This window comes from Nycticebus coucang, chromosome 18 (genome assembly GCF_027406575.1).
Source record: "Nycticebus coucang isolate mNycCou1 chromosome 18, mNycCou1.pri, whole genome shotgun sequence".
NCBI lineage: Eukaryota > Metazoa > Chordata > Mammalia > Primates > Lorisidae > Nycticebus > Nycticebus coucang.
The window spans coordinates 17,066,132-17,092,896 of record NC_069797.1 but is presented as its reverse complement, the minus strand read 5'-3'; the positions used below and the strand labels follow the sequence as shown (position 1 = coordinate 17,092,896).

At 41.3% G+C, this 26,765-nt stretch overlaps 1 protein-coding gene and 1 pseudogene across 4 annotated transcripts in view; one reads left to right on the top strand and one right to left on the bottom strand.

Annotated features, from left to right (window-relative positions):
* The window catches only part of ZNF18 (zinc finger protein 18), a 58,635-nt gene that overhangs the window by 12,554 nt on the left and 19,316 nt on the right, over window positions 1-26,765 (bottom strand). Inside the window, exons 1-6 of one of the 4 annotated variants that reach the window (XM_053568306.1) lie at window positions 20,236-20,288; window positions 9,191-9,659; window positions 7,776-7,965; window positions 7,262-7,353; window positions 1,327-1,411; window positions 296-406 (exon numbers count right to left, since the gene is read on the bottom strand). In XM_053568306.1, the coding sequence (XP_053424281.1) occupies window positions 296-406; window positions 1,327-1,411; window positions 7,262-7,353; window positions 7,776-7,965; window positions 9,191-9,577 (865 nt within the window). In that variant the 5' untranslated portion in view covers window positions 9,578-9,659; window positions 20,236-20,288. Of the gene's footprint in view, window positions 1-295; window positions 407-1,326; window positions 1,412-7,261; window positions 7,354-7,775; window positions 7,966-9,190; window positions 9,660-19,433; window positions 19,518-20,235; window positions 20,289-26,765 lie in introns of those variants that run through there. The other 3 variants (XM_053568309.1, XM_053568307.1, XM_053568308.1) reach the window with 3 other exon arrangements.
* LOC128569801 (40S ribosomal protein S7-like) lies at window positions 11,977-12,564 on the top strand (annotated as a pseudogene).

Genomic DNA, 26,765 nt, shown 5'->3' with positions numbered 1-26,765 from the left:
GATTACAGGCAAAAGCCACTGCACCCAAATGCTACACACAACTGTATTGATCTCCATCCATACAACTGAAAATACCAGATTCAATATGTGGTTTCCCTTCCAAGGTTAAATATATGTGTCAATAGCCCTATAGCCAGAGACGTGGAGACCCAATCTTGATACTCAAAATGGACCAGCCAGACCATGGATAGGTATAACCAATGTAATCGAATATATCTCCCCCAACTCCCCCTACCATCTCCAATTTAAGTACAGGAGGTCGGAAATGGTTCCAGACCAATGAAATATCACTCACCTATGCAGGTAGGTCTTGGGAGCTTCTCACTGACATGAAGATGCAATCCTGTCAGCTCTTCCCCAAATTCCATGGAATTAGTCAGGTCAGCTCTGGAATTGGAAATACCTGCTATGGAAAGAGAAGCATGAGGGCCTGTCTTTCAAAGAAGCACCCTGAACATGAAGGAAAATCCAAAGGCTCTGGAGACCACTTAGGAAAATTCATCTTAAAACAGTATGTGCAGCTTATATATGTCTTGGTCACAAGATGACCAGGATACAAGATAAAGGCCACAAAAACAAGAGTCTGGGCAGGTCACCAGAAGGGCCTGCAGATCACCTTGCAGTCTGGTGTAAGGATCCTGACTGGGCCCCACCTGTGCTTGGCTGAGACAAGTGGTTCAGTAGAAAAGAGCATGAACTCAGAGCCAGTCACAATGGAGTTTCATCGTAACTCAGCACTTAATGAGATACGTTAATAGTGAGCAAGTACTTGATCTGATACTCAATTTCATCATCTTTTTTTTTTTTTTTTTTTTTGTAGAGACAGAGTCTCACTTTATGGCCCTCGGTAGAGTGCCGTGGCATCACACAACTCACAGCAACCTCTAACTCTTGGGCTTACGCGATTCTCTTGCCTCAGCCTCCCGAGCAGCCGGGACTACAGGCGCCCGCCACAACGCCCTGCTATTTTTTTGTTGCCGTTTGGCCGGGGCTGGGTCCGAACCCGCCACCCTCGGCATATGGGGCCGGCGCTCTACTCACTGAGCCACAGGCGCCACCCCTCAATTTCATCATCTTTAAAAAGGGAACACTATCACCTACTTCACAGATTAAAGAACTTTTTTATGTCTGGAATGCTCCCACAACACTTCTGCATACAAAATACTTTCAATATGAAGAAGCTCTTGCTATAAGTAACTCTGCTATCTGCAGCTTGCCCAATTTCCCAACTGTGTCTGCAAGATTTCCTTTACCTAGTGACTTTAAATTGAGCACATATGCCTAACAGTGTTCCAGTCTTTCTATCAGGCCACCCCATGCCCTCACCTCCTGAGACCATTTTCCCATAGGTCTCCAGCATGAGGTCCCAGTATTGCTCCTTTTGAGTAGAATCCAGGTGTCGCCACTGCTCCTAGAAAAAATACACCATGATTGCAGTGAAGGATTCTAAACCTGCCTTCCCTGACAAAAGGAAAGCCAAATCCCAGGGTGGAATACCAGCCATCAGAAATCTGAACAATCACAAAACAGCGGTTCAAGGGGAAAAAAGGCCAAGGGGAAATGACAGTTACTACATCAGTATTTCTTGCCCTGGTTAGAAAATGTTTAGGCTGTAAGTTCTGCTTTTTTGGTTTTTGATTTTTTTTAGCTGCATGTATTTAAGAGTGGAGAACATACAAAAGCAAGAGTCTTTCTATGTTGCTTTTTTTAACTTTGTCAAGTGCTTTTAGAAGGGGTCTTTGAACACTAAGAGCTAATATTCTCACTATTTAATTAAAATCTGGAAATTCAACAGGGAAAAAAAAACTTAAAGAGAATTTGTTGAGAAAACAAGTGCAAATCAGTGAAAAGCTCGAAAGACTCAATAAAGAAGTCAAGTACACTGGAAGCCTTGCCCTCAAGCAGACTGGTGTATTCAGAGAAGAGAAAGACACAGCTATAAACACTTGGAATCTCCCAATTGCTCTGCATTTAAACATGAATCCATTTTCTTTCCAGTTAGTGGGAAATTGACAGGGTCTCTGGATCAAGGTGTCCCTTCATTATCCCCAAAGGAGCTCTTCTTTTCCTGTAGAACTACAGACTGGAGACTCGAAACTAGGCATGCCATACAGGCAGGGTCTGCTTTCGTGAATTCAAATTTCAATCTCCCCACCCGAAGGCCACCAGCAGAAACTCAGATTGTATAGCAGTGATTACAGCCCATTCTTTGGAATAAATATACTATGTATCAAGCTCTAGCCTTGTTACTTTCTAGCATATGACCTTGAGCAAGTTACATGCTCCAGGCCTCACCCAATGATAACACTAAACTCAAAGAACTATTCATTGATTTTTTTAAGTGATAAAAGTTGAAGAACATTCTCCTTAGTAAAGTATCTCAAGAATAGGAAAAACAAGCATCCCGTGTACTCAGTACTAAATTGAAACTAGTAAGTGAACAACTACAGGCACACCTAAGAGGAAAAACACAATTAAATTCAAGAAGGGGAAGAGGCACAGTAAGTTCCTACCTAACAGGTACAATGGAGAGGCATATGGGCCACCTCTTGGGTGAAGGACTCAAATCCAAATGGGACTTTTCCCAACAAATGAAAACAATGTAACCTAACTGTATGCACCTTTATATTAATCTGAAGTTTAAAAAATAAAATAGTAAGATATTCTAAAACTGTTGGGATATTTGAGAGATTTAATGTGGAGTCACCTGTTTCCATAACCCACTATACCTGTCATTCATAGCATTCATCATGGTTTATTAAATGTTTATGTGTACAGGCAAGTATTTGATTAATTGCTGCCTCTACTAGCAATTGAAGAAAAGAACTCTGTCACACTCTCCACTGCACTTTCAACTAGTCCCCAAGACCCTGCCCAGGGCAAGTAGGCACTCAAAATATATTATCAGGCTGAAATAAAGCCCTTAGCAAATATGCCCTCAGTAGACAGTAAATATTATTACTATTATATGCAGTCTCCCAGACTCATCCCAGGGTTTACAGAGAGAATTAAGGGATCCTGCAATCTTTTCAGGAAGCCCAAAGTTGATAGCTATGCATCATGTCATGTTTAGCCAGGCTTTGGAGAACAGAAATGAGGAGAGGAAAGATGAAATCATCTTCCTATTACACACAATATCCTACTATTCAGGGAAAGCAAGAGGGTTGGATTTTTTTAGAGTAGAAAGGATAGGAAACTGAAAAGTAAGTTCAATACACTTAACTACACATTCAACTATTAACTGTAACCATATTTTTAATATGAATTTTAATTTTTTAAAATATAAACTGCTATAGCAGCTTATTTTGTTAATCTTCTGCAAATGAGGCTATTTTAACAACCTCCTGAAAATAACCAGCTTGGAACAAACCATGCTGAACATAGGAGTTCTTGGTCTTTGTGGTCAGAACACACAGACTCTTACTTCAATGCTAGCACAGAAGAGGATGCAAATGCCAAGTACAGTAATATCTGACTGTCTGGACTGCCTGGTTTGCTGAATATAGGGCCTATTCTATAGGCACGAAAATAGTAGCAACCAAGCAAAGCTACAAAGCAAAGTAGGATACAGCCACCCAAATCTCCAAGGGTCACAAGCTGCTCATTCAAAAGCCAGAAAAGTTGTTTCAGGGGCCTCTGAAAAAGGTATTTCAAGTTTAAAACCACAAATTTACTCAAGGAACTGCCAAGAAGCTGGGGATGCTTGAATAAAATGACCTACTTAAGAGGCAAAACACCAACAACAGTCATCTTGTCTCTTTCTGGTATTTGTGAAAGGAAAAACCTTTGTATTCTTAAAGGACAAAAGTGTGGGATTTGATGAAGAAATTACCTCTATCTTTGTATGAAACCAGCACCATCTTGTGGGTTTAGGAGAGTACCACAACTGATTGACTCTCACAGTTACTTAACTGTGTTCCTTTTCTTGAAGTTTGAAAACACAAGAATGTGAGTAAATGCATTCCTGGAGTCTATGTGAGGTTCCAACTTAGACATGGTTTATAATGAGAAAACAATTACTTACGTTAAAAAATTCCCTTTCTGGCTTGATGCCTGTAGCTCAGCGGTTACGACGCCAGCCACATACACCGGGGCTGGTGGGTTCGAACCCAGCCTGGGCCTTGCTAAACAACAATGACAACTACAACAAAAAAATAGCTGGGCATTGTGGTGGGTGCCTGTAGTCCCAGCTACCTGGGAGACTGAGGCAAGAGAATTGCTTAAGCCCTAGAGTTTGAGGTTGCTGTGAGTTGTGATGCCATGGCACTCCACCAAGGGCGACATAGTAAGACTCTGTCTCCGAAAGAAAAAAAAAAAAATTTCCTTTCATTTTAAAGAATTCCACTAAATATCAAGGTATTTCTGATGCAGATAATTCCTGTTAGTTTGAGGGAAGGATATACAGACTGAACAGGAATGAATTTTGTCCAGAGTGGGTTCTAAATCAGTTATCAGCTAGATATAGGGTATTTACACACTCACACACGCATATGTAGTTGTAGATAACAAATTGGTACTGCTGAAAATTTTGTATCTTTTGAGTTTAAGTTATTTCGAATGAGATGCTTTCAAGGTACCCTTGATTCACTAAAAAGATATATGCCTCCCCTGTCACCTTCCCCCCCACCCAAGTAAACTGTGACCTTGATATTCTGATCTTTATGTCTCTGAGCCTGGGAAGATGAAACTCACATCTTCCTCAGAAGCAGTGTATTAAGCACCACCTATAATAACTTCTCTGTTTTCACCTTCACTCTAAAGTATCTTGAAGACAATTCCCAAAAAGAGTTTCTTCTAGGTTTTAAGGAATGTTTCAGTTAAGGTGTATAATATAGGTTCCTAAAAATTTTTATTTTTACCAAATTGAACTTTGAAGAGTTGTTAATTACATAATCAAGATAAATCTGTAACAGAGACTTTTATCCACAGTAAAAATGAAGTCACAGAAACTGGATTTACCTCCCTGCCTGAAACAACTGAGAAAGAGGATAAAATATATGAAATGATTGTTTCCAGACATTGCATATTATGCAAAGCAGAGCAGAATGAGACCCCAGAGGGTGAATCAGTAAGCCCTAATAGTTGTCCAAACTAAAGATCCAGGCAGCAGCACAGGAAGGGGGAACCCAGGCTGAGTCAGGCAGCCTCCCTGACACGAGCAGAAGCTGGGAATTGAGAAGGTCAAGACGGTTAGAGACAGCAAAATCAAAAATTCAGAAAAGAGGGAGCTGCACAAATAGAGAGCTTTGGAGATTTACAGAGGGTCTCCCTGAAGTCCAGGAAATAACCATCAAAAAAATCAGAGGAAATTAATACCCTGAGCTCATACAGTGCTAAAAATTGTTCAGGTTTCCACCAGTGAGAGCGGAAAGCCGAGTACAATGAAGGGTGTCAGAATATTGAGAAGGGTATGACCTTGGTAGTGGGGAAAACTGAACCTAGACTAAATGCTTCTCTGGTGCTACATAACAAACTATGTGCACTTAACATTATCTCAAAGGGAAGCCCAAAAACATTATAGGAACACAAAATGATCTAGCATTCAACAAGACAAAATACACAATGTCTGATATTCAATCAAAGATTACGAGGCATACAAAAAAAGCAAGAAAACCCATCAGTTAATAGGGAAATTACCCAACCAATCAAAACTGACCCAGAACCTGGCTGGCACAGTTGCTCATGCCTATAATCCTAGCACTCTGGGAGGCCAAGACAGGTGGATTGCTTGAGCTCACAGGTTCAAGAACAGCCAGAGCAAAAGTGAGACCCCTGTCTCTACTAAAAATAGAAGGCAAGAGGATCGCTTGAGCCTGAGCCTGAGCTGGAAATTGCTGTGAGCTATGACGCCTGGGCACTCTACGCAGGGCGACAGCTTGAGACTATATCTCAAAAAAAAAAACTGACCCAGAACCAAGACAAGTGATCATCAGTAGATAAGGATATTAATACAAATATCCATATTCCATATGTTCAAGAAGCTAAGGGAAAGACCAAATACAGTAAATATAGGCATGAGACTTACAGAGATGAAAAACACATCTAAGAAGAAAAAGTACTAGATGAGAATAACAGAAGATTAGCTACAATAGAAGAAAAAACTAATGAACATGAAGACATAAAAATACAAACTGTCCAAAATAAAACACCAAGATTAAAAAAAAAATCATTAAGTTGTGAGACAACTTGAAGAACTCTGCTATATGTATACACATTATCATTACATATATTCCACATGTATTTTTCTCCCTCAAAGAAGAAGAGAAATAAGGGAGACAGAAAAAAAACAGTTGAAGATATAGGGCCAAAAATTTTCCAAATTTAATGGAAACTACAAACCACAGATCCAAGAAGCTCAATGAACCCCAAGCATAAGAAAGATGAAAATGATTCCAAGACACATGATAATCAAATTGTTTTTTTTTTTTTTTTTGGGGGGGGGTTTTTTGGCCGAGGCTGGGTTTGAACCCACCACCTCCAGCATATGGGACTGGCGCCCTATCCCTTTGAGCCACAGGCGCCACCCAATCAAATTGTTTTAAACCAGTTCAAATATATTAAAATAAGTCAAAAATTACATTATACGCAGAAGAACAAAGATAAGAGTACATATGGCATGATTCTATTTTATATAAAATCCTAGAAAATGCAAACTAATACATGGTAACAGAAAGCAGATCAGTGGTTGCATCAGGAAGGAGAGGAGCTAAAGTGGTGCAGGGGGTGAGATTATAAAAGGTAAAAAAAGAAACTTTTGAATGTAATGAATACATTTATCATGTTGACTGCAGTCACATTTCACAGGTGTATATGTATGTCAAAACTCACCAAATTATACATCTTAAATATGTGCAATTTTTTGTTAAATGAATTTCCGTGAAGTTAAAGGGAGAAAAGATTCACCTGTCCCACTTTAGATATAATAATTCAAAATCTCAAACTGACTTCATTGTGGGTGGCCCAGACTAGAAAACAAATGAGTCCTTTCCCAGCTAACAGGAAAAATAACCACTGACAAGATTTGCCTCTTCAACTTGTACCCTTTTCCAGAGGCCAGATTCCATTACTCAAGATGACAATTAGAAAATATTCTGCCTAAAAAGAAATATTAAAACTCAGGGTTCATTATACATTTATGATAATGTTTATCCTAGCTAGGTCCTCCTCCCTGGTCGACTTACGACACTCTCAGTCCTTCTGATAACTGCTATGCCCGCAAGGTCTGGATTATGGGTAAGAGAAACAGAGGAACCCAGCTCACCTGGGGTGCAGTTGGGAGAAGTGAGGCTGTGAAGTCCTGGTCTCTGATAAGTCGGTCCTCAGGCCATGCAGGAAGCTGGGAAGCAGCCAGAGCTGAAGTCAGAAAAAGAAGTTTTCAGAATCCAGATGTTTTCTTCCTTAACCACTCCCCAGAGGACACAGATAAAAATCTTTACAAGCCAGGATGACACCTTCTCTGCCATCAAGAGTTATGTTTGTCCCTCTAACAAACTCCAACTCCCTTCAACCTTCCAAACAGTCTCACCCATATTTTTTCCTACCTCCTTCCTCAGAACCAAACTCCAAAATGGTCTGGCCCAGTCATGAGCTGGTTTAAAATATAAACTTCGAATTTCCAAACCAGAGTGGTTTATTGAAGTCTACCCTGTTTCCAAACTTTCCAGAAACACCCCAATCTGAGCAACAAATTATTTCAACTCACATTTAGGCCTCCTAGCCACAATCCCCAAATTTCTTTGAGAGCACCACACGCCACCATGAATAGCTGCCCTTACCTAGTTCTGGTTCCACATCAGATTCCTCTTTCACGATGTGGCTCAGAAGTTCCCCAGGCCCTGAGGGTGAACTCTGAAGTCCCAACTCCTGAGGCACCACTATGAGACGGGGCTCCGCTTCCCCCACTTGGCAGCTTGGAGATTCCGTCTTCTCTGATAAGATTTCCTGTCCTAGAACTTGGATGCTGATCTAGAGACCATACAGTGCTAATTACTGAAGGATCAAAAGCCAGGATTTCTATATGAAAGGTATGAAACTAATTCTCTATAACAGATCCTGAGACAGTCTTTAGGGACACAGAGTAAGGAAACAGAAAATCAGCTTTGATTTCTAGTCCAGCAGGATCAGTGATACAGAAGGCACCAACAGCTGAGGCCTGACCCAGGCCTGGAAGACCTTCACGACACGCCACTAATGTGCTTATCCTGGACAGTCCCTACCAATTAGAACTTAGGTGTCTCTTGAACAACTTCTCACACAACCTAGTCTAAAGATGAGAGAATTGATCCTTAGTTCCCAATAGCTAAAAAGTATTGAGAGCAATGTATTGAAAGTATTAAGTCTTAGAATTAAGCAAGGCATTGGAAAACCCAGATGTAGTGTAATAAGAAATATGTATTTGGTCTTTATCCCCAGGTTCATAGCACAGAGCTCCTAAAACACTCGTGGTTTCCTGAGTGACAGGAGTGAAACTGTCTCTGTTATTCAGAATGAGTCCTTTTCAACTATACCTGAGTTTACGATGATGAGGTGATTCTTGAGCCCCTACATAGCTTCAGGATGGAAGCTGGTTGCCAGTGGAACCAATATATGAAATTTCCGGCCCCCCAACTTCTGAGGAGGGGAGATTTAATAAACTATGCAGAAGTATTGAAACCTCTATAAAAATCCCCACCCGATGGGGTTCAGGAAGCTTCCAAGTTGTTGAACTCATCGAGGTTCTGGCACAGTGGCATGTCAGAAGGCAAAGAAGCTCCATGCCCTGACCATGCCTTGTCCTAAGCATCCCTTCCATTTGCAGTGGTATCCTTTATAATAAACCAGTAACTGTGGATAAAGAGCTCTCCTGAGTTCTGTAAGTCATTCTAACCAGTTTCCAACCTAAAGAGATAATTATAAGAACTCCCAAATTTATAGGCAGTTTTTCACAAGTACAGTCTGATAGCCCTTAGGACTTGAGATGGGCGCCTGAAGTGGGGAGGAGTGGTCTGGTGGGACTGCACCCTGAACCCATGGGCTTGCACTAACTCCAGAGCTTCGGAATGGAACTGAATTGTTGGACAATCAGTTGGTGCCAGAAAACTAGCTTTTGGTGTGGACACATTTTGTGTCATAACTGGTTATCAGCAAAAAGACAACACACCTGATGAGGAGCTGTGTACTTCCCTCATAGATCACAAGGCCCTCGGCTTACCCACTGCCACAGTCTGCGGGGATCTCCCTTCAAGCTCTCCACAAGCGTCACTGCCTCTTCTCCACTGCCTGGACACTGTTTCCGAACCCACATCTGGATCTCCCCGGGCAGAATAGTCAGAAATTGCTCCAACATGAGGATCTCCAGGATCTGCTCCTTGGTGTGAACCTCTGGCCGCAGCCACTGGAAACACAGCTTTCGAAGTTGTCTCAGAGTCTCATGTGGCCCAGACATCACCTGGTAACGAAACTGCCTGAAAAGCTGGCGTGCGGTCTCCGGGCTGGAGAGTTCCTCTTGAAGGGCACCATCTGGTCCAGAGAACTGAGAGTCCTCGGCCTTTGCCAGTGATGGCAGCAGGCCTAGGGCCTGCCCCAGGTCTATGGGCATCGTCTGGCTTGGTAAGTCCCTTTAAACGAAGTGCTTCTGGAGTGGAACTGTCTCTGGGGAGAACTGGCTCTTCACGAGGACACTAAAAGGGAATGAGATCAAGGGCTGTAGAGAGGATAGGGACTTGTTTTCAGAAAGAACAATACCTGAGAAGCCTTTGGAGTCAGCTATGAATCTTTTGAAATTGTTCAGTGGATATACCATTCTATTTTTAAAGATTACAAACTTGAAGCTGCAAACCATTGATACATCTAAATGGCCACCATCACCCTGCCCATTTTACAAAGTTCTCACTTGGTCTTCAAATGTCCAGACCAAGAAGAATGAAATGTGCCAAATGAAACATTTTCACTATAAGTTTCCAGATAAATGGCTCTTCTAAAAAACATTTTTGTATCTGCATATTTATGTATATAAGTATAAATATATATATGCATGCTAAAAAATAAAACTGGACAAAAACATTAATAATGCCCTAGAAATAAAGGCTAATATTGAAATGATCAGATAGTTCCATAATAACTATGAGGTTGAAGAGAACAAATTAAGACTTTCCAAAAAGGTATGATGAAATTTCCAAATGATCTCTTTTAAGTACCATGCCAAAAATAGGTCCATTTGAGAAACTATGAAAAAAATGATACTCCTGAACCTTTAAACCAAGCTTGGGCTTAAAGAAGGTTCAAAACAAATACTGACTACCTCAAAAATACTCCAATGGTCTTGAAATAAGTAATCACTATTTTAATGTAAATGATATAAAAATTTAGAAGCCTACAACAAAGACAATTAAAAGACAAATACTTGGCCAGGCATGGTGGCTCACTCTGGGAGGCTGAGGTGGTTGGATCCCTTGAGCTCAGGTGTTTGAGACCAGCATGAGCAAGAGAGAGATCACCAGGGCGGCGCCTGTGGCTCAAGGAGTAGGGCGCTGGCCCCATATACTGGAGGTGGTGGGTTCAAACCTGGTTCCAGCCAAAAACCACAAAAAAAAAAAAAAGAGAGGGAGAGATCACCGTCTCTAAAAATAGCTGGTGTTGTGGCAGGTGCCTGTAGTCCCTGCTACTAGAGAGGCTGAAGCAAGAGGATTGCTTGAGCCCAAGAGTTTAAAGTTTCTGTGAGCTGTGACACTACAGCACTCTACCCAGGGCAACAGAGTGAGACTCTGTCTAAAAAAAAAGAAGAGAGAGAGATAAATACTAAATGCCCAAGTTAAAATTAAGATATTTTAAAAGGATTATGTACTATTTCTAGTTAACTTTTTTGCAGATAATTCTAATACTGGATTATTAGGTAAATCTTCAAATATTACGAGAAGGCTGAAGGTCATCATTTCTCCATAACACTAATCACAACAATCAAAATAACCGCCAATCATTTGGGTGTCTGGCTTAATCAGCAATCAGTACAATACTCTAGCTTTCAAAAGGTGCGTATTTTTTGAGGTTTAAGAAGCAATGTTCTTGTCCCTACCACCTCACCCAGATAATGTATATGGTATACTGTATCAGAAAATCATTTTAAAATATCCCCCCCCCAGAAAAAAGTAAGAAAACAAATTTTTTTCAAGGACCCAAAAAAGAAAAGGTATCAAAAGAATGAGAGCTGACCTTTGAACAACATGAAGTCAAAAGCCTGTATATAACTTTTGACTCCCCCCAAACTACTAATAACCTCCTATTGACCAGAAGCCTTACCGATAACATGAACAGTTGATTAACATGTATTTTGCATGTTTTATGTATTATATACTGTATTCTTACAATAAAGAAAAATATTTATTAAGAAAATTATGGGGCGGCGCCTGTGGCTCAGTGAGTAGGGCGCCGGCCCCATATGCCGAGGGTGGCAGGTTCAAGCCCAGCCCCGGCCAAACTGCAAGAAAAAAATAGCCGGGCGTTGTGGCGGGCGCCTGTAGTCCCAGCTACTCGGGAGGCTGAGGCAAGAGAATCACGTAAGCCCAAGAGCTGGAGGTTGCTGTGAGCTGTGTGATGCCACGGCACTCTACTGAGGGCAGTAAAGTGAGACTCTGTCTCTACAAAAAAAAAGAAAATTATGAGGAAAAGAAAATGCATTTACTGTTCACTAAGCAGAAGTGAATCATCACAAAGGTCTTCATCCCTATCATCTTCACAAGGAATAGGCTGGGGGAGAAGGAGTGAGAGGGGAGGAGGTGGGAGAGGGAAAGGAGAGGAAGAAGCAGTTGGTCATGTTGTCTCAAAGGTGGCAGAAATGGAGGAAAATCCTCATATAAGTGGACAACATAGGTCAAACCTGTGTTACTCTAGGGTCTACTCTAATCCAATACCACATTTTTATGTGGACCTCACTAAATTTATTTTTTGTTTAATAAAAAACCTAGCTCTCTTCCTCAGCCGGCTGTCTGCAAGGAGAAGGCCATGTTCAGCTCCAGCACCAAGAGAGTGAAGACCAATGGCAAGAAGCTGGATGAGTTGGAGTAGGGCATTTCCCAGGCCCTGCTGGAGCTGGAGATGAACCTGGACCTCGAGGCTCAGCTCCAGGAGCTGAATATAACTGCAGCCAAGGAAACTGAAGTTGGTGGTGGTCGGAAAGCTATCATAATCTTTGTTCCCGTTCCTCAACTGAAATCTTTCCAGAAAATTCAAGTCCAGCTAGTAAACAAATTGGAGAAAAAGTTCAGCGGGAAGCATGATGTCTTCAGTGCCCAGAGAATTCTGCCTAAGCCAACTGGAAAAAACTACAAAAAATAAGCAAAAGGGTCCCAGGAGCTGCACTCTGACAGCCATGCACAATGTGATCCTTGAGGACTTGGTTTTCCTAAGTGAAATTGTGGGCAGAGAATCTGCGTAAAACTGGACGGCAGCCGACTCATAAAGGTGCACTTGGACAAGGCCCAGCAGAACAATGTGGAGCAGAAGGTTGAAACTTTTTCTGGTGTCTATAAGAAGCTCACGGGCAAAGATGTTAATTTTGAATTCCCAGAGTTTCAATTATAAACAAAAATGACTGAAGTATATTCACTGTTCTTTTTTTTTTTTTTTAGATAGAGTCTCACTTTGTCACCCTCAGTAGAGTGCTGTGGCCTTAGAGCTCACAGCCACTCCAAATCTTGGGCTCACATGATTCTCTTGCCTCAGCCTCCCAAGTAGCTGGGACTACAGGCGCCCACATAGGTCCCTGGCTATTTTTAGAGATGGGCTCTTGCTTTGGCTCAGACTGGTCATTAACTCCTGAGCTCTGGCAATCCACCCGCTTGGCCTCCCAGAGTGCTAGGATTACAGGCGTAAGCCAACTGCACCCAGCCTTACTTATTTCATTAATATATTCATGAAGCATCCAGTGTACTTGAGTGACTTATGTTAAGCACTTGGGGAATTTTGTTTCTGGCCATAGCAGAGTAACTGGTAATACAGGCTAGCTCACTCAATGGGAACAACTACAAAACTGGAGAAAACATAGCACAACTGTTTTCAGGCAGTGGACAAGAACATAGTCTCTGAGAGAATAGAAATCCATGGGGTAAACCTCATGATCACCCAGATGTCTCCTCAGAGACAGTTTCCCAACCACTGCACAGGTATCTAGAGCACAAAGGTCTCAGTAAACTGAGCAGGCAATGATCAGAATTTGGAGCTGCTGAAGTGGTTGGAATCTGAAGTACAAGGCAGAGAGGGAGCTATGGGGATGGGGACAGGGACAGAAGTATGAAAGGGATTCCCCTGTAAGCCAGTGGTTCTCAACATGTGGGTCACAACTACTTTGTAACAATGAAAATACATCACAGCACTAGTAAGGTTGAGAACCACTGCTGTAAGCCCTTAGCCAACATATGGACTGCATGTGAGCAGGGTAACTGCAAGGTTTAACAGAGTGAAGTCGCTACAGGGTTAACAGCAAAGCACAAATACAAAAGGCAATCAGTAACAAGAGACACTAGAGTTTTTGACCATCCAGGGTACAAAGACCTCATTAATACCCACAGCATCCCAAGCTACATGTGAGGAGTAAAGACCACACCCTAGAGTAAGGCCTACTCTATCCTGCCACAATAAAACCTAAAAATCAAGCCTTAACAAGATCTACAAATGAGATTCAGCCTAGTGGTCTAGTCTCATCAACTTAGAAGGACTTGGGAAATGTCTTACACTTTCCAAAGAGCTTCTCTATCAAAGCATAAAATTGAGCCTACCCAAGTTGAAAGTTTCTGCTAAACCAAACATCAACACTCTTCAGAGAAAGATAATCGAATCCTTAGTGTGTACAGTATGTCATCTGTAATACCCAGGATTGCCATGATCATATAGTGGTTAGTACTCTGCGTTGTGTAATACCCAGGATGCAAGCCAAAATTCCTGGGTGCATAAACAGGAAAACGTAATCCAACAGCATAGGAAGAAGTCAAGAGAAACCAATTCCAAGATGGCCCAATGACTTAGAGAAAAGCCTACTATTTACTTATTTTTATTAAATCATAGCTGTGTACATTTATGCAATCATGGGGTACAATGTGCTGGTTTTATATACAATTTGAAATATTTTCATCAAACTGGTTAACTTAGCCTTCCTGGCATTTTCTTTGAAAAGCCTATTTTAATGAGAAAAAAGATATGGACTCTACAGAGACATGGAGACTGAAGGCCAGGTACAGTGGCTTATCCTATAATCCTAGGACTCTGGGAGGCCAAGGTAGGTAGATTGCCTGAGCTCATGAGTTTGAGACCAGCCTAAGCTATAGCAAGACCTCATCTCTAAAAATAGCCAGGTGTTGTGGTAGGTGCCTGTAGTCCCAGCTACTTGGAAGGCTGAAGCAAGAGAATTGCTTGAACCCAAGAGCTTGAGGTTGCTGTGAGCTGTAATGCCATCACACTTTACCAAGGGCGACAAAATGAGAGTGTCTGAAAAAAAAAAAAAAAAGAAAGAAAAAAATGGAGACTGAAAAGAAATGCAAATTCTGGGGGGGGGTGGTGGAGGGGTGGCATCACTGTAACCCAGAATTCTATATCCAGGAAAAACATTCTTCAAAAATAAGAATTAAAATACTGGCTTGGCGCCTATAGCTCAGTGGTTAGGTTGCTGGCCACATACACCAGGGCTGGTGGGTTTGAACCCTGCTGGGCCTGCTAAACAATTGACAACAACAACAACAACAACTACAACTACAACAACGAAATAGCCAGGTGTTGTGGCAGGCACCTATAGTCCCAGCTACTCGGGAGGCTGAGGCAAGAAAGTCCAAGAGTTTGAGTTTGCTGTAAGCTGTAACTCCATGGCACTCTACCGAGGGCAACATAGTGAGACTCTGTCTCAATAAAAAAAAGAATTAAAATACTATATACAATTTTCAAATAAACTGAGAGAATTTGTCACCAGCAGATGCACATCACAACAAATGTTAAATGTATTCTTCCAGTATGTGGGAAACTTAGATCTACAGAAAGGAATGGAGAACACCAAAAATGGTTAAAATTTGGTAAATAAATATAAAATATTATGCTCTTTATTCTCATTACTTCCTTAAAATGCAGCTGACAGTCAAAAGCAAAAATAATGACTATATGAAAATATAGCACAAGGATTAAAATAGCACAAAGGAGGGAGTAATTGGAATTAACTTTTTGGGTTATTATATTTGTGAACTCCTAAATAAGAAAAATAAGAAATAGGAAGTGGGAGGGCGGCGCCTGTGGCTCAGTGAGTAGGGCGTCGGCCCCATATGCCGAGGGTGGCGGGTTCAGGCCCAGCCCCGGCCAAACTGCAACAAAAAAATAGCCGGGCGTTGTGGCGGGCGCCTGTAGTCCCAGCTGCTCGGGAGGCTGAGGCAAGAGAATCGCGTAAGCCCAAGAGTTAGAGGTTGCTGTGAGCTGTGTGACGCCACGGCACTCTACCCGAGGGCGGTACAGTGAGACTCTGTCTCTACAAAAAAAAAAAAAAAAGAAAGAAATAGGAAGTGGGAAGTTCCCTATGGCCTATGGGAGTATAAAGGTGTTGAGAAGTAAGAAATAAGAAATACGAATTGCTAAATATAAAATGGTACAGTATTAAAATAAACTTTGATAATTTAAAGTAAACTTTCACAAGTTTAAGGATGTATATTGTTACCTCTAAAAATTGTATAGAAGAGGTATAGCTTGAAGCAGCTTCAAAAATACACTACTGGGACCTGATCAAACTAAAAAGCTTCTGCACAGCCAAGAACACGGTAAGTAAAGCAAGCAAACAGCTTCCAGAATGGGAGAAGATATTTGCAGGTTATGTCTCCGACAAAGGTTTAATAAGCAGAATCCACAGAGATCTCAAACATATAAGCAAGAAAAGAACAAGTGATCCCATCGCAGGCTGGGCAAGAGACTTGAAGAGAAACTTCTCTGAAGAAGACAGGCGCATGGCCTACAGACATATGAAAAAATGCTCATCATCTTTAATCATCAGAGAAATGCAAATCAAAACTACCATCTAACTCCAGTAAGATTAGCCCCTATCACAAAATCCCAAGACCAGAGATGTTGGCATGGATGTGGAGAAAAGGGAACACTTCTACACTGCTGGTGGGAATGCAAATTAATACATTCCTTTTGGAAAGATGTTTGGAGAACACTTAGAGATCTAAAAATAGATATGCCATTCAATCCTATAATTCCTCTATTAGGCATATACCCAGAAGACCAAAAATCACATTATAACAAAGATATTTGTACCAGAATGTTTATTGCAGCCCAATTCACAATTGCTAAGTCACGGAAAAAGCCCAAGTGCCCATCGATCCACGAATGGATCAATAAATTGTGGTATATGTACACCATGGAATATTATACAGCTTTAAAGAAAGATGGAGACTTTACCTCTTTCATGTTTACATGGATGGAGCTGGAACATATTCTTCTTAGTAAAATATCTCAAGAATGGAAGAAAAGGTATCCAATGTACTCAGCCCTACTATGAAACTAATTTATGGCTTTCATAGGAAAGCTAAAACCCAGTTATAACCTAAGAATATGGGGAAGGGGGAGAGGGAGGGGAGAGGAGGAGAGAGGATGGGCGGAGGGAGGGTGATTGGTGGGATTACACCTGTGGTGCATCTTCAAGGGCACATGTGAAACTTAGTGAATACAGAATATGATTGTCTTAACACAATCACTAAGAAAATGCCAGGAATGCTATGTTAACCAGTGTGATGAAAATGTGTCGAACTGTTTATAAAACCAGTGTATGGTGCCCCATGATCGTATTACTGTACACAGCTATGATCTAATACTAATAAAAAAAATTAAAAAAAAACAGAAGAGGTATAGCTAAAAACCTAATAAAGGAATAATAAAAATACCTCAAATCCTAAAAAGTGCTAGAAAAGGAGCAAGAGAGAATCAGAAAACAGAAAGGTCAAATGAAAAACAAGACAATATAGTAAACTAAAACTCAACCTTATCAATAATTACATAAAATATAAATGGACTGGCGAGGCACAGTAGCTCACTCCTGTAATCCTTAGCATTCTGGAAGGCTAAGGCTGGAAGATCATTAAAGTCAGGAGTTTGAGACCACCCTGAGAAACACTCTCATCTCTATAAAAAATAGAAAAAACTAGCTGAGCATGGTGCTGCATACCTGTAGTCCCAGCTACTCAGGAGGCTGAGGCAGGTGGATCACTTGAGCCCAGGAGGTTGAAACTGCAGTGAGTAACGATGAGGCCACTGCACTCTACCCAGAGTAACAGAGTGAGACTCTATCTCAAAAAAGTAAACGGACTCAAATCATAAGGCAGAGATCGTCAGATTTTAAAAAGCAAGATCCAACTATATGCTGTCTATAAAAGATATTTTAAATATAAGGACAGAATGATAATGAACGGATGGAAAAAATATTCTATGCAAACAGCAAGCATACGAAAAGTGATATATGGCCATATTAGTATGTGACCGAGCAGACTTGAAGACAGAGAAAGGGACCCATTATGAAAAATAGGTCAAATTCATTAAAAATATATAAATTGGTGTGGCTATATTACTACTGACAAAGCAGATTTCATGATTTTTTTTTGCCGTGCATGTGTATGTATCTAATATCAATTTTAAAGGGACAAATCTTCAACTACACTTGGAGATTTGAACATCCTTCTTTCAGTAATTGGTAGGACAAGAAATACATAAGAAAAATCCCAAAAATTTAGCAAAGATATAGAAAATTTGAACACTATTAACCAACTTTCTCTAGATAACATTTCAGAATACCAAACCCCAAACTGCAGAATACATGTAAGAAACATTCACCAAAACAGACCATATGCAAAACTAAGTTTCCAAAAATTGATACCTTGAGCATAAAAGATGTCAAAAACTGTATAAACATTTTAATGAGAAAAACTGTATTAAATTTGCAATATTCAATTTCTAAATGACAAGAGGCTCCAACGTGACTTGCATTTATCTTGTGTTATCAATATATATTATTACAACTTTAATATAAGTTTTTTCCTTTCTTAAAATGTCCATACATTTTTGGCACCTCTTGCATACATATATTCTCTGACCACAATGCAATTAAATTAGAAGTCAAGAGCGTCGCCTGTGGCTCAGTCGGTAAGGCACCAGCCCCATATACCGAGGGTGGCGGGTTCAAACCCCGCCCCGGCCAAACTGCAACCAAAAAATAGCTGGGCATGGTGGCAGGCGCCTGTAGTCCCAACTACTTGGGAGGCTGAGGCAAGAGAATTGCTTAAGCCCAGGAGTTGGAGGTTGCTGTGAGCTGTGTGAGGCCACGGCACTCTACCGAGGGCCATAAAGTGAGACTCTGTCTCTACAAAAAAAATAAATAAATAAAAATTAAAAAATAAAATAAATTAGAAGTCAATAACAACAGATATCTAGAAATTCCCAATTTATGGAAGTTATTACATAATCCTCCTAAATAATCCATGGTCAAAGAAGAAATCAAAGGAAATTAAAATACATTTTCATAATGAATGATAATAAAAACACCACATATTAAATTATTTGGGAAACAGCCAAAGCATTGCTCAAAGGGAGACTCACGTTTCAAAATTACCTGTTTAAAAACGAATACATAAAAATCCTTCACTATGTAAATCTAATCTCTTTGGCTCACGAGTTTCAAATAACAAATAGCAATATTCCAGATAGCAAGATATTGATCTGTAAAGTTATTCAGATTTATTCTATTCCTAAATTAAGGCAGTTTAGATAACATTTAAGAGAAATGACATTTAAGAAAAACTATAGATTACGGGTGGCGCCTGTGGCTCAGTGAGTAGGGCGCCGGCCCCATATGCCGAGGGTGGGGGGTTCAAACCCAGCCCCGGCCAAACTGCAACCAAAAAAATAGCCGGGCGTTGTGGCGGGCGCCTGTAGTCCCAGCTGCTCGGGAGGCTGAGGCAAGAGAATCGCGTAAGCCCAAGAGTTAAGAGGTTGCTGTGAGCCGTGTGACGCCACGGCACTCTACCGAGGGCGGTACAGTGAGACTCTGTCTCTACAAAAAAAAAAAAAAAAAAGAAAAACTATAGATTTTATAAAATATGTGTTATCTAATGTTAATAACGACTATGCCCCCAGGGATAAAAAAAAGTCTCAAATATTCAGAACTAAATTATTAAAATACTTCATAGAAGGTTTATAGCCCCATGACTTCTTAAGGATCTCCTACTCCATTAGTTAAAAAAAAAAAATAAGGGGCAGCGCCTGTGGCTCAAAGGAGTAGGGCACAGGCCCCATATGCCGGAGGTGGTGGGTTCAAACCCAGCCCCGGCCAAAAACTGCAAATAATAATAATAATAAATAAGGTTATCACAAATGTTATACTTATGAAAGTTTTAACAATGAATTGTTAACTGTACATTCTAAGTAAGTACACTTGATATACATACCTAAGTTACAAACACGGTTACATGTATCTATGTAAGTAACCATCCGAGGAACACCTACTATGTATCAACATATTGTTGGGCTCTGTTCCTGTTTCTAATTCTCACGAACACCCTCAAGGGTTAAGTGCTGTATTAAGTTTCCAGATCAGCTAGCTGGGCAATAGAGTAAGACCCTTTCTCCAAATAAATAAATAATAAAGTTTACAAATCAGGAACCTCTGAGGCTCAAAAGCAGCAGCCAGATTCCAACCAAGAAAGCTCAAAACCCTTTACTTTGGGGAGGAGAGTGATTTGTGGGTTATCACAAACTGGCGTGAGCTACTAGCCATTTAATGCACCGAGGCCGAGGCAGCGCTGCCCATCAGAGGTGCAGTCTCTGCCATGCGCCCTCCAAACACTGAGCAGGGAGACAGCCCCAAGCTACTATCCCATCGGGTTCGCTCTTCCTGAGGCTCATTTTCAGCCCTCGTCGGAAGGCAGATGGGGGAGCCCGTTTTCGTTTCCAATGCAGAAAACCCGTCCGGCGGGACCCTCAGGCGCAAGAACGCAGAGCCTGGCCGGGGTTCAGGCGAGACCACGCGCCCAGGCTTCACTCACTGCTCTGTCCGCCCCTCCCCCGCCTTCGCCAAGTCCTGCGCGCGCGTGCGCTCCCAGGAGCATACGCGCGAGCGCCCGCTGGCCTCGCCACCGCTCTCGAGGGCCCAGCTGTGTCCGGGCCCGGCTGAGTCCGGCGCGGACGCAGGTGGCCCCGGGCCTGACCCCGAGCAGCCCGAGGCCTGGCCTGACCAGCCCGCGAGCTCACCTCAGCCCGCGGCGCCGGCTCCGGGCGCACTTCCGGAAGCTGGGCGGCTGCGCCAGCTTCAGGCGCCCGGCGAGCCACGCGCGACGCTGGGCGGGGCGAGGAGGCGGGGCCGGAGCCGAGGCCGAGGCTACGATTGGCCGCCGGGACCGCCTCGCCCCCGCCCCGGAGCAGCTTCGCAGCAACTCCGCGGCAGCTGCAGCGCAGCCAGATCCAGCACAGTCACCATTCCCCGTTCTTTGCGTCCGCCGGTGGTCTAGTCTGTCACTTCTTTCTGCCCATTGATTCTGCTCCTACCCTGTGCCAGGCACTCGGCCAAGCATCAGAGCCCTCCCAAGATCCGTCTCCGTGCCTATCCCCAATCTCTTTGTCCAGTCCCACACCCAGAACCGAAAGTCTCTGCCATCGTTCCCAGTTCTTAACCCGCGCCCTCTCCTCGTTGCGGACCTTGCCTTCACCTAGCCTGCTTGGAGCATTTGACTTGCCCCAACCTTACTCTGTCTCGCTTCTCACAATCCTACCATCTCTGCATTCCCTAGGTCCTCTCTTCCCATTTCTACCCTTTCAGTAATGGTTGGAGTAGTTCAGTGTGGTGCCAACCTCTTTTTCCACCTTCATCTCTTTCTCTCCCTCTTGCTCCCACTTACTCTTCTTCCTCACTCTTTTCCCATTCTTTCCTCCCCTTCTCCAGCCCTTTGCCAAACGCCAACAATGGCCAGGGCTTGCTATTTCTCAGGGTCTCCGATGTCTCTCAGATTCTTCTCCCTCTCACCACTCTCACTGCCTCTATCTCAGAGCAGTCCCACATTTTTTCTAACCTAGGCAAGAGTATCCTTCCTACAAGTTCCTGAGCTCCCAGTCGTTTCCATTTCCAGGCCATCCTGTGCTTGGCCACCACAGTCATGTTGAGATACGAAGTTGCATTAGAAGTATCATGTCCAAGTTGGGGAGGTGAATCTTGAGCAATTAGCAAATAGCAGAATAGCTCTTCTGGAAAAATAAAGCTGGAAGGAGGGGGGGACATGATACCTTCATATATCTGAAAAACTGACCAGTAGAAAAGGAACACAGCATGTTCTCTAGGTTCCCAGCGGCTGAACAAGACCAGTGTGTGAAACCACTATGTCAGCCTAAACTAGGTCGAAGTTTCTAACGTTGATTTGCATGGCAGTGTTGCTTTATGAATTCCCAGGACAGCATAGCTAATAATTTATCAGGATGTTTAGAGGGACATCTTCATTGGGAGTATACTTCTAACACCAATGTGCTTTGCTTCTAAGCAAGTCAGGAGATTAGGTGGTTTGGAGAGGAAGATGATGATATTTATTTTCAACATGTTAGCTTTTAGTTGGTCAACATCCAGCTAAAAGGTAGTTAACACAACAGGCAGTCCCCAGGTTATAAGTGAGATAGGTTCTCTAGATTTGTTCTTAATTTGAATTTGTATGTAAGTCAGAACAGATATATTCACCCATCACCTGTAACAGCCTCCATAAGTGCAAGTTGTATATGAGTCAGATTTTTATAACTTGGGGACCATCTGTAATTCAAAGCATTTAATTGTGTTTTGACCCCATTGTGAATCTGATGGAAGGGTTTGACTCCTTTGTGAATCTGCTAGAAGCTATAAACTTTTCCCAAGGAAGATACTTATACACATCTATTCATAACATTTTGTACTCAAACTCAAGGAGCTAACAGAGTCTTGAGGGCCATTCTTAGAATCCACAAACCTCAGACTGAGAGCTCCAATACTGGTAAGTGGTTCTTTACCAGTATGGTAGTTAGTGGAACCACTAACACTAACCAGTAAGTTTAATAATTCATTTGTTAGTTTAATAATTTCTTTGTGAACTGGCAACTTGCAGACACAAAACTTCCTTCTTTCAGAACAGATTGAACAAAAGATATTTTAAAAACAGGGAAACATCTACCTCAGATAAGTAAATAATGGAAAGATGTCATCTATTTCTATTTATTTACTCATTCAATAAATATTTATGAGACAATGTGCCCAGCACTATTCCAACAGCTAGGTAAACAATGGTGAACTAAACAAGCCCCAGGCCTCACAGGAGTTATATTTTGTGAGGGGCACAGGACAATAAATAAATGCATAAGTGGTAAGAAGTATAATTGTTGTGAAGAAAATCAAATCAGGATAAGAATGATAGGTAGTGAGTGTAATTTATATAGGATGGTCAGAGAATTATCTGATACAACAATCTTGGACCCAGGCCTGATGTTAAGAATATCTGTGGGAGCTTTCAGGTACAGGCCATAGCAAATGTTTACGCCCTGAAACAATGATTGACAATAAAGAGAAAAGGCATTAGGACTGAGCCCTAGGACACACTGGTACAGGGTATGAAAATAAGGAGTATCTTTCGATGGAGAAAGAGATCAAGGAGGTAGGAGAGAAATTAAGGGAGAGTGGCATCCTGCAAACCAAGTGCATGGTGGTCACGGGAGGGAGGGATCAAATCAAATACCAGTGATCTAAGGTAAGATGAGCGCTGGGAATCAACTATTGGTTTTGGCAAGAGGGAAATCACTGGTGACCCTGACAAAGAGTCAGGCCTCTTTGGGCCTGAAGGGAACAAATCCAATAGAGAACAGGAAGAGAAGAATTAGGGCAGCAAATATAGATAAGTCAGTCATTCAAGAAGTTTTGCTATAAAAGGAAATAGCAAAATGAGGCAAATTAGGAGATATTAGGAGATGTTTATATGCTGATTAGAATGATCTAGTACAGAGGAAAAAATTGTATTGCAGGGAAGGGAAGGGACAACTACTGGAAAATGCCCTTATGTAGAGGAAAGGTTGATGTTGGAATAACAAGGCTCTTGGGTACTCGTATAATCTAGTCCATGTGAGACACCCACAGAAAACAATCTCCACCAAAGACAAGCTTAAGGTCAAAAATTACAAGGCACACCAAACCCAAAACAATCCATCTTATAGAAGAGATGGGAAATCGGAGATGCCATTCAAAGGATACAAAGTTCCCATTAGACAGGAGGACTAATTTTCAGAGATCTACCGAAAAGCATGGTAACCATAGTTAATAATGTATATTTCAAAATTGTGGCGAGAGTAGACTTTAAATGTTCTCACCACAAAAAAGTCAGTAGCTTATACTAGTAAGTTTTATAATGTATACATATATCAAAACATCACATTGTGCCCTATAAACATATATAATTATTATTGGTCAATTCAAAATACAAATAATAAATTTTTTAAAAAATCTATCACAAGTGACAATCATTAGTTAGGAAAAAATCAGACATCACAGAGCAATCTGAAAGAGATTTTAAAATAAAAATTCTGGGCTCGGCATCCATGCTCAGTGGTTACAGCGCCAGCCACCTACACTGGGGCTGGTGGGTTCGAGCCTGGCCTGAGCCTGCTAAAAAAACAATAAGGATAACTGCAACAACAACAAAAGAAATAGCCAGGCGTTGTGGCAGGAGCCTATAGTCCCAGCTACTTGAGAGGCTGAGGCAAGAGAATTGCTTGAGCCCAAGAGTTTGAGGTTGCTGTGAGCTGTGACGCCACTGTTCTCTACTCAGGATGACATAGTGAGACTCTTGTCTCAAAAAAAAAAATAAATAAATAAAAATTCTGAGTTGTTCAAAGAGTAAGAACAAACAAACAAACAAAAGAAGTAGGAGGAGGAAAGAGGAATCACGGCAGCTACTGCATTGTTCCAGGGAGGAAAAAGTTGAGAAGCTTGGTAATGACTTCTGTCTATTTCAGACATCCTGGCATTCACTCAGTGCTGTGGAGCAGAGTATATTATATTATATTATATTGTTCACAATATAAACAGGTATCCAGCATGAAGATATGCCCGTTGCAAAGGAAAATCCTTATAAGGAGCTCCTTAAGAAATGCATCTTGTGTGGAAAACGTTTAGATTATAAGAATGTACAGCGTTTGTCCCAGTTTATTTTTCCATTTACTGGATGCATCTATGAAACGCATATAACAGGTCTTTGTGGGAAGAAAGAGAAAGAAATCACAAAAGCGATTAAAGGAGCTCAAATAATGGGGTTTATGCCAGTTACAAATAAAGATTCTGCATATCTCCAAGACCCTAAAGTTTGCAACATCAAGTATCGGGAACAAGTGACACGCTACCACCAATAAATTTATCTTACAATAGAAAAAAAAAAAGAAGAAGACGCAAAAACCCTGAAATAAAAGAATGTTATGAGGCAAAAAAGAAGAAAGAAATGGGGGAAAGTAGTGGAAGGAAACAAAATAAAACTGCAGGGCCAAGTCCGGTTTTATAAACTAAAAGATACTCACTTTTTAAATTAGCAAAAGGAAAAAGTCTAATACTCATGACAGTGAGACATAGCAAGTATCTTTGTTTCCCTCCAGAGAGAAGAAAACTGAGATCCAGACTAGGTAAGTGTCTAACTCAAAGTCACTACAACTTTCAGTTGCTGACCCTGAATTTGAACTCTCCTTTATCTGACTCCAAATTCCATGCTCTCCCCTCTCTCTGCTGTGATTTCTCTAGGATAAAGCAGAGCAGATGGGAGAAGCTGTTCAAAGATTGTTTTAGGTTTGAGAGAGCTATTATGGGAGAACTACTATGAGAAGAATTTGAAAACTAATATAAGGATGAAGTTAAATTGTATGAGATTGTTGTGTACCGGGTCAGTTATTTCACCAAAACTTCTCTGAAAGCTAGGAGCAGAAATTTGAAAAGACATGTTGAATTGGGGAAGAGATGCAGATTGACTCAAGGTGAGAGCAACGTGGGTGCCGTGGAAGCTATCATCATACGCTGCATGGAAACGACAGGGAACGTGGACAGAACAGAAACCAGTCCCAGCAGTCTCCCTGTGCCATCAAGTCGTGGTTTGTATCCTGTTAACTTCAACAGAGCAAGGAGTTAACTTCAGCACGTCCCAAAGGAGATTTGGGTGGAGCGGGGAAATACCTTCCTATAGTGCCTAGAGGTAGGTGGCTGAAGGCGCCACAGACCTGGCTTGAGTCCTGAAGTTGATACCTTTTTAACTAGTCTTAACTAAACTACCCCTAACAGAATGGACATACAGGTTGCAGTTACCTGCAAAACGATCTCAGTTTGAAGAAAAATAGGAATAAGGCAGACACAAGTAATCAACAAGAAAGTGGCAGAACAATATTTCTAACTTAATCCCTTTTTCAGATATGTTGGGAAATAATGACAGTGCCAACCTAATCAGATATGACCAAAGTCAAGCAAAATAATTTCAAATATTAAGAAGTTGCAAAAAAGGCTCGGCGTATATAGCTCAAGCGGCTAAGGCACCAGCCACATACACCAGAGCTGGCAGGTTTGAATCCAGCCCAGGCCTGCCAAACAACAATGACAACTACAACCAAAAAATAGCCGCGCGTTGTGGCGGGCACCTGTAGTCCCAGCTATTTGGGAGGCTGAGGCAAGAGAATCGCTTAAGCCCAGGAGTTGGGGGTTGCTGTGAGCTGTGATGCCATTGCACTCTACCCAGGGCAACAGCTTGAGGCTCTGTCTCAAAAAAAAAAAAGAAGAAGTTGCAAAAAAAAAAAGTCACGTATGTGCATTTATATCCACTATCACTAATAATGAATGTCATCTTAACCATATGTGTATGCTTATGTATATGTATTTACACTAATATGTATAAACTGAATGTAAATATATGTATGCATATATGTGTGTGTATATATTTGCACCTGCATACTAATATGTTTATATACTATATATAATTATAATGCATGTATATGTGACTATATATATACAGATATATATGTATATATTTTCAGAATATAAAAATGATTTTTTCAATCAAGTTTAAGGTCATATAATTGCCAAGTACTTTATGAAACTTTATTAAATCGAATGAAAAATATTTGGTAGCCTCTTTTAAGGTCCTAATTAATTAAAATTAATACATAAAGTTGTAGTGCTTTTCATTGTGAGCACGTTGGTTAAAATAATTAAAATAGGGGGGCAAAGAGGATGGGATGGGTAACTTCCCACCTCTTGGGTACAGTGCACCCTATCCGGATGAAGGGCAGACTTATCACTTTAACTCAATCTGTACAAAAGCAAAGCACATAAACAAAACATATGTACCCCCTAATATTCTGAAATAAAAAAATTATTAAAATGCAACATATCTTCCAATTAGTTTGCAAGAGTTACTGGTGCCCATCAGGGACAATGGAAATTAGTAGGCACATTTAATAAAAAATTTTTGCTTATCATTGAGTTGAGGTTTTCACAATTAAGAAAAAAATAAAAATGATTTTTTGCTTAATTGGCAGGTGGTAGTGAAAAACAAATATCATTATTTATTCATTTATTTATTTATTTATTTTTTTTTTTGTAGAGACAGAGTCTCACTTTATGGCCCTCGGTAGAGTGCTGTGGCCTCACACAGCTCACAGCAACCTCCAACTCCTGGGCTTAAGCGATTCTCTTGCCTCAGCCTCCCGAGTAGCTGGGACTACAGGCGCCCGCCACAACGCCCGGCTAATCATTATTT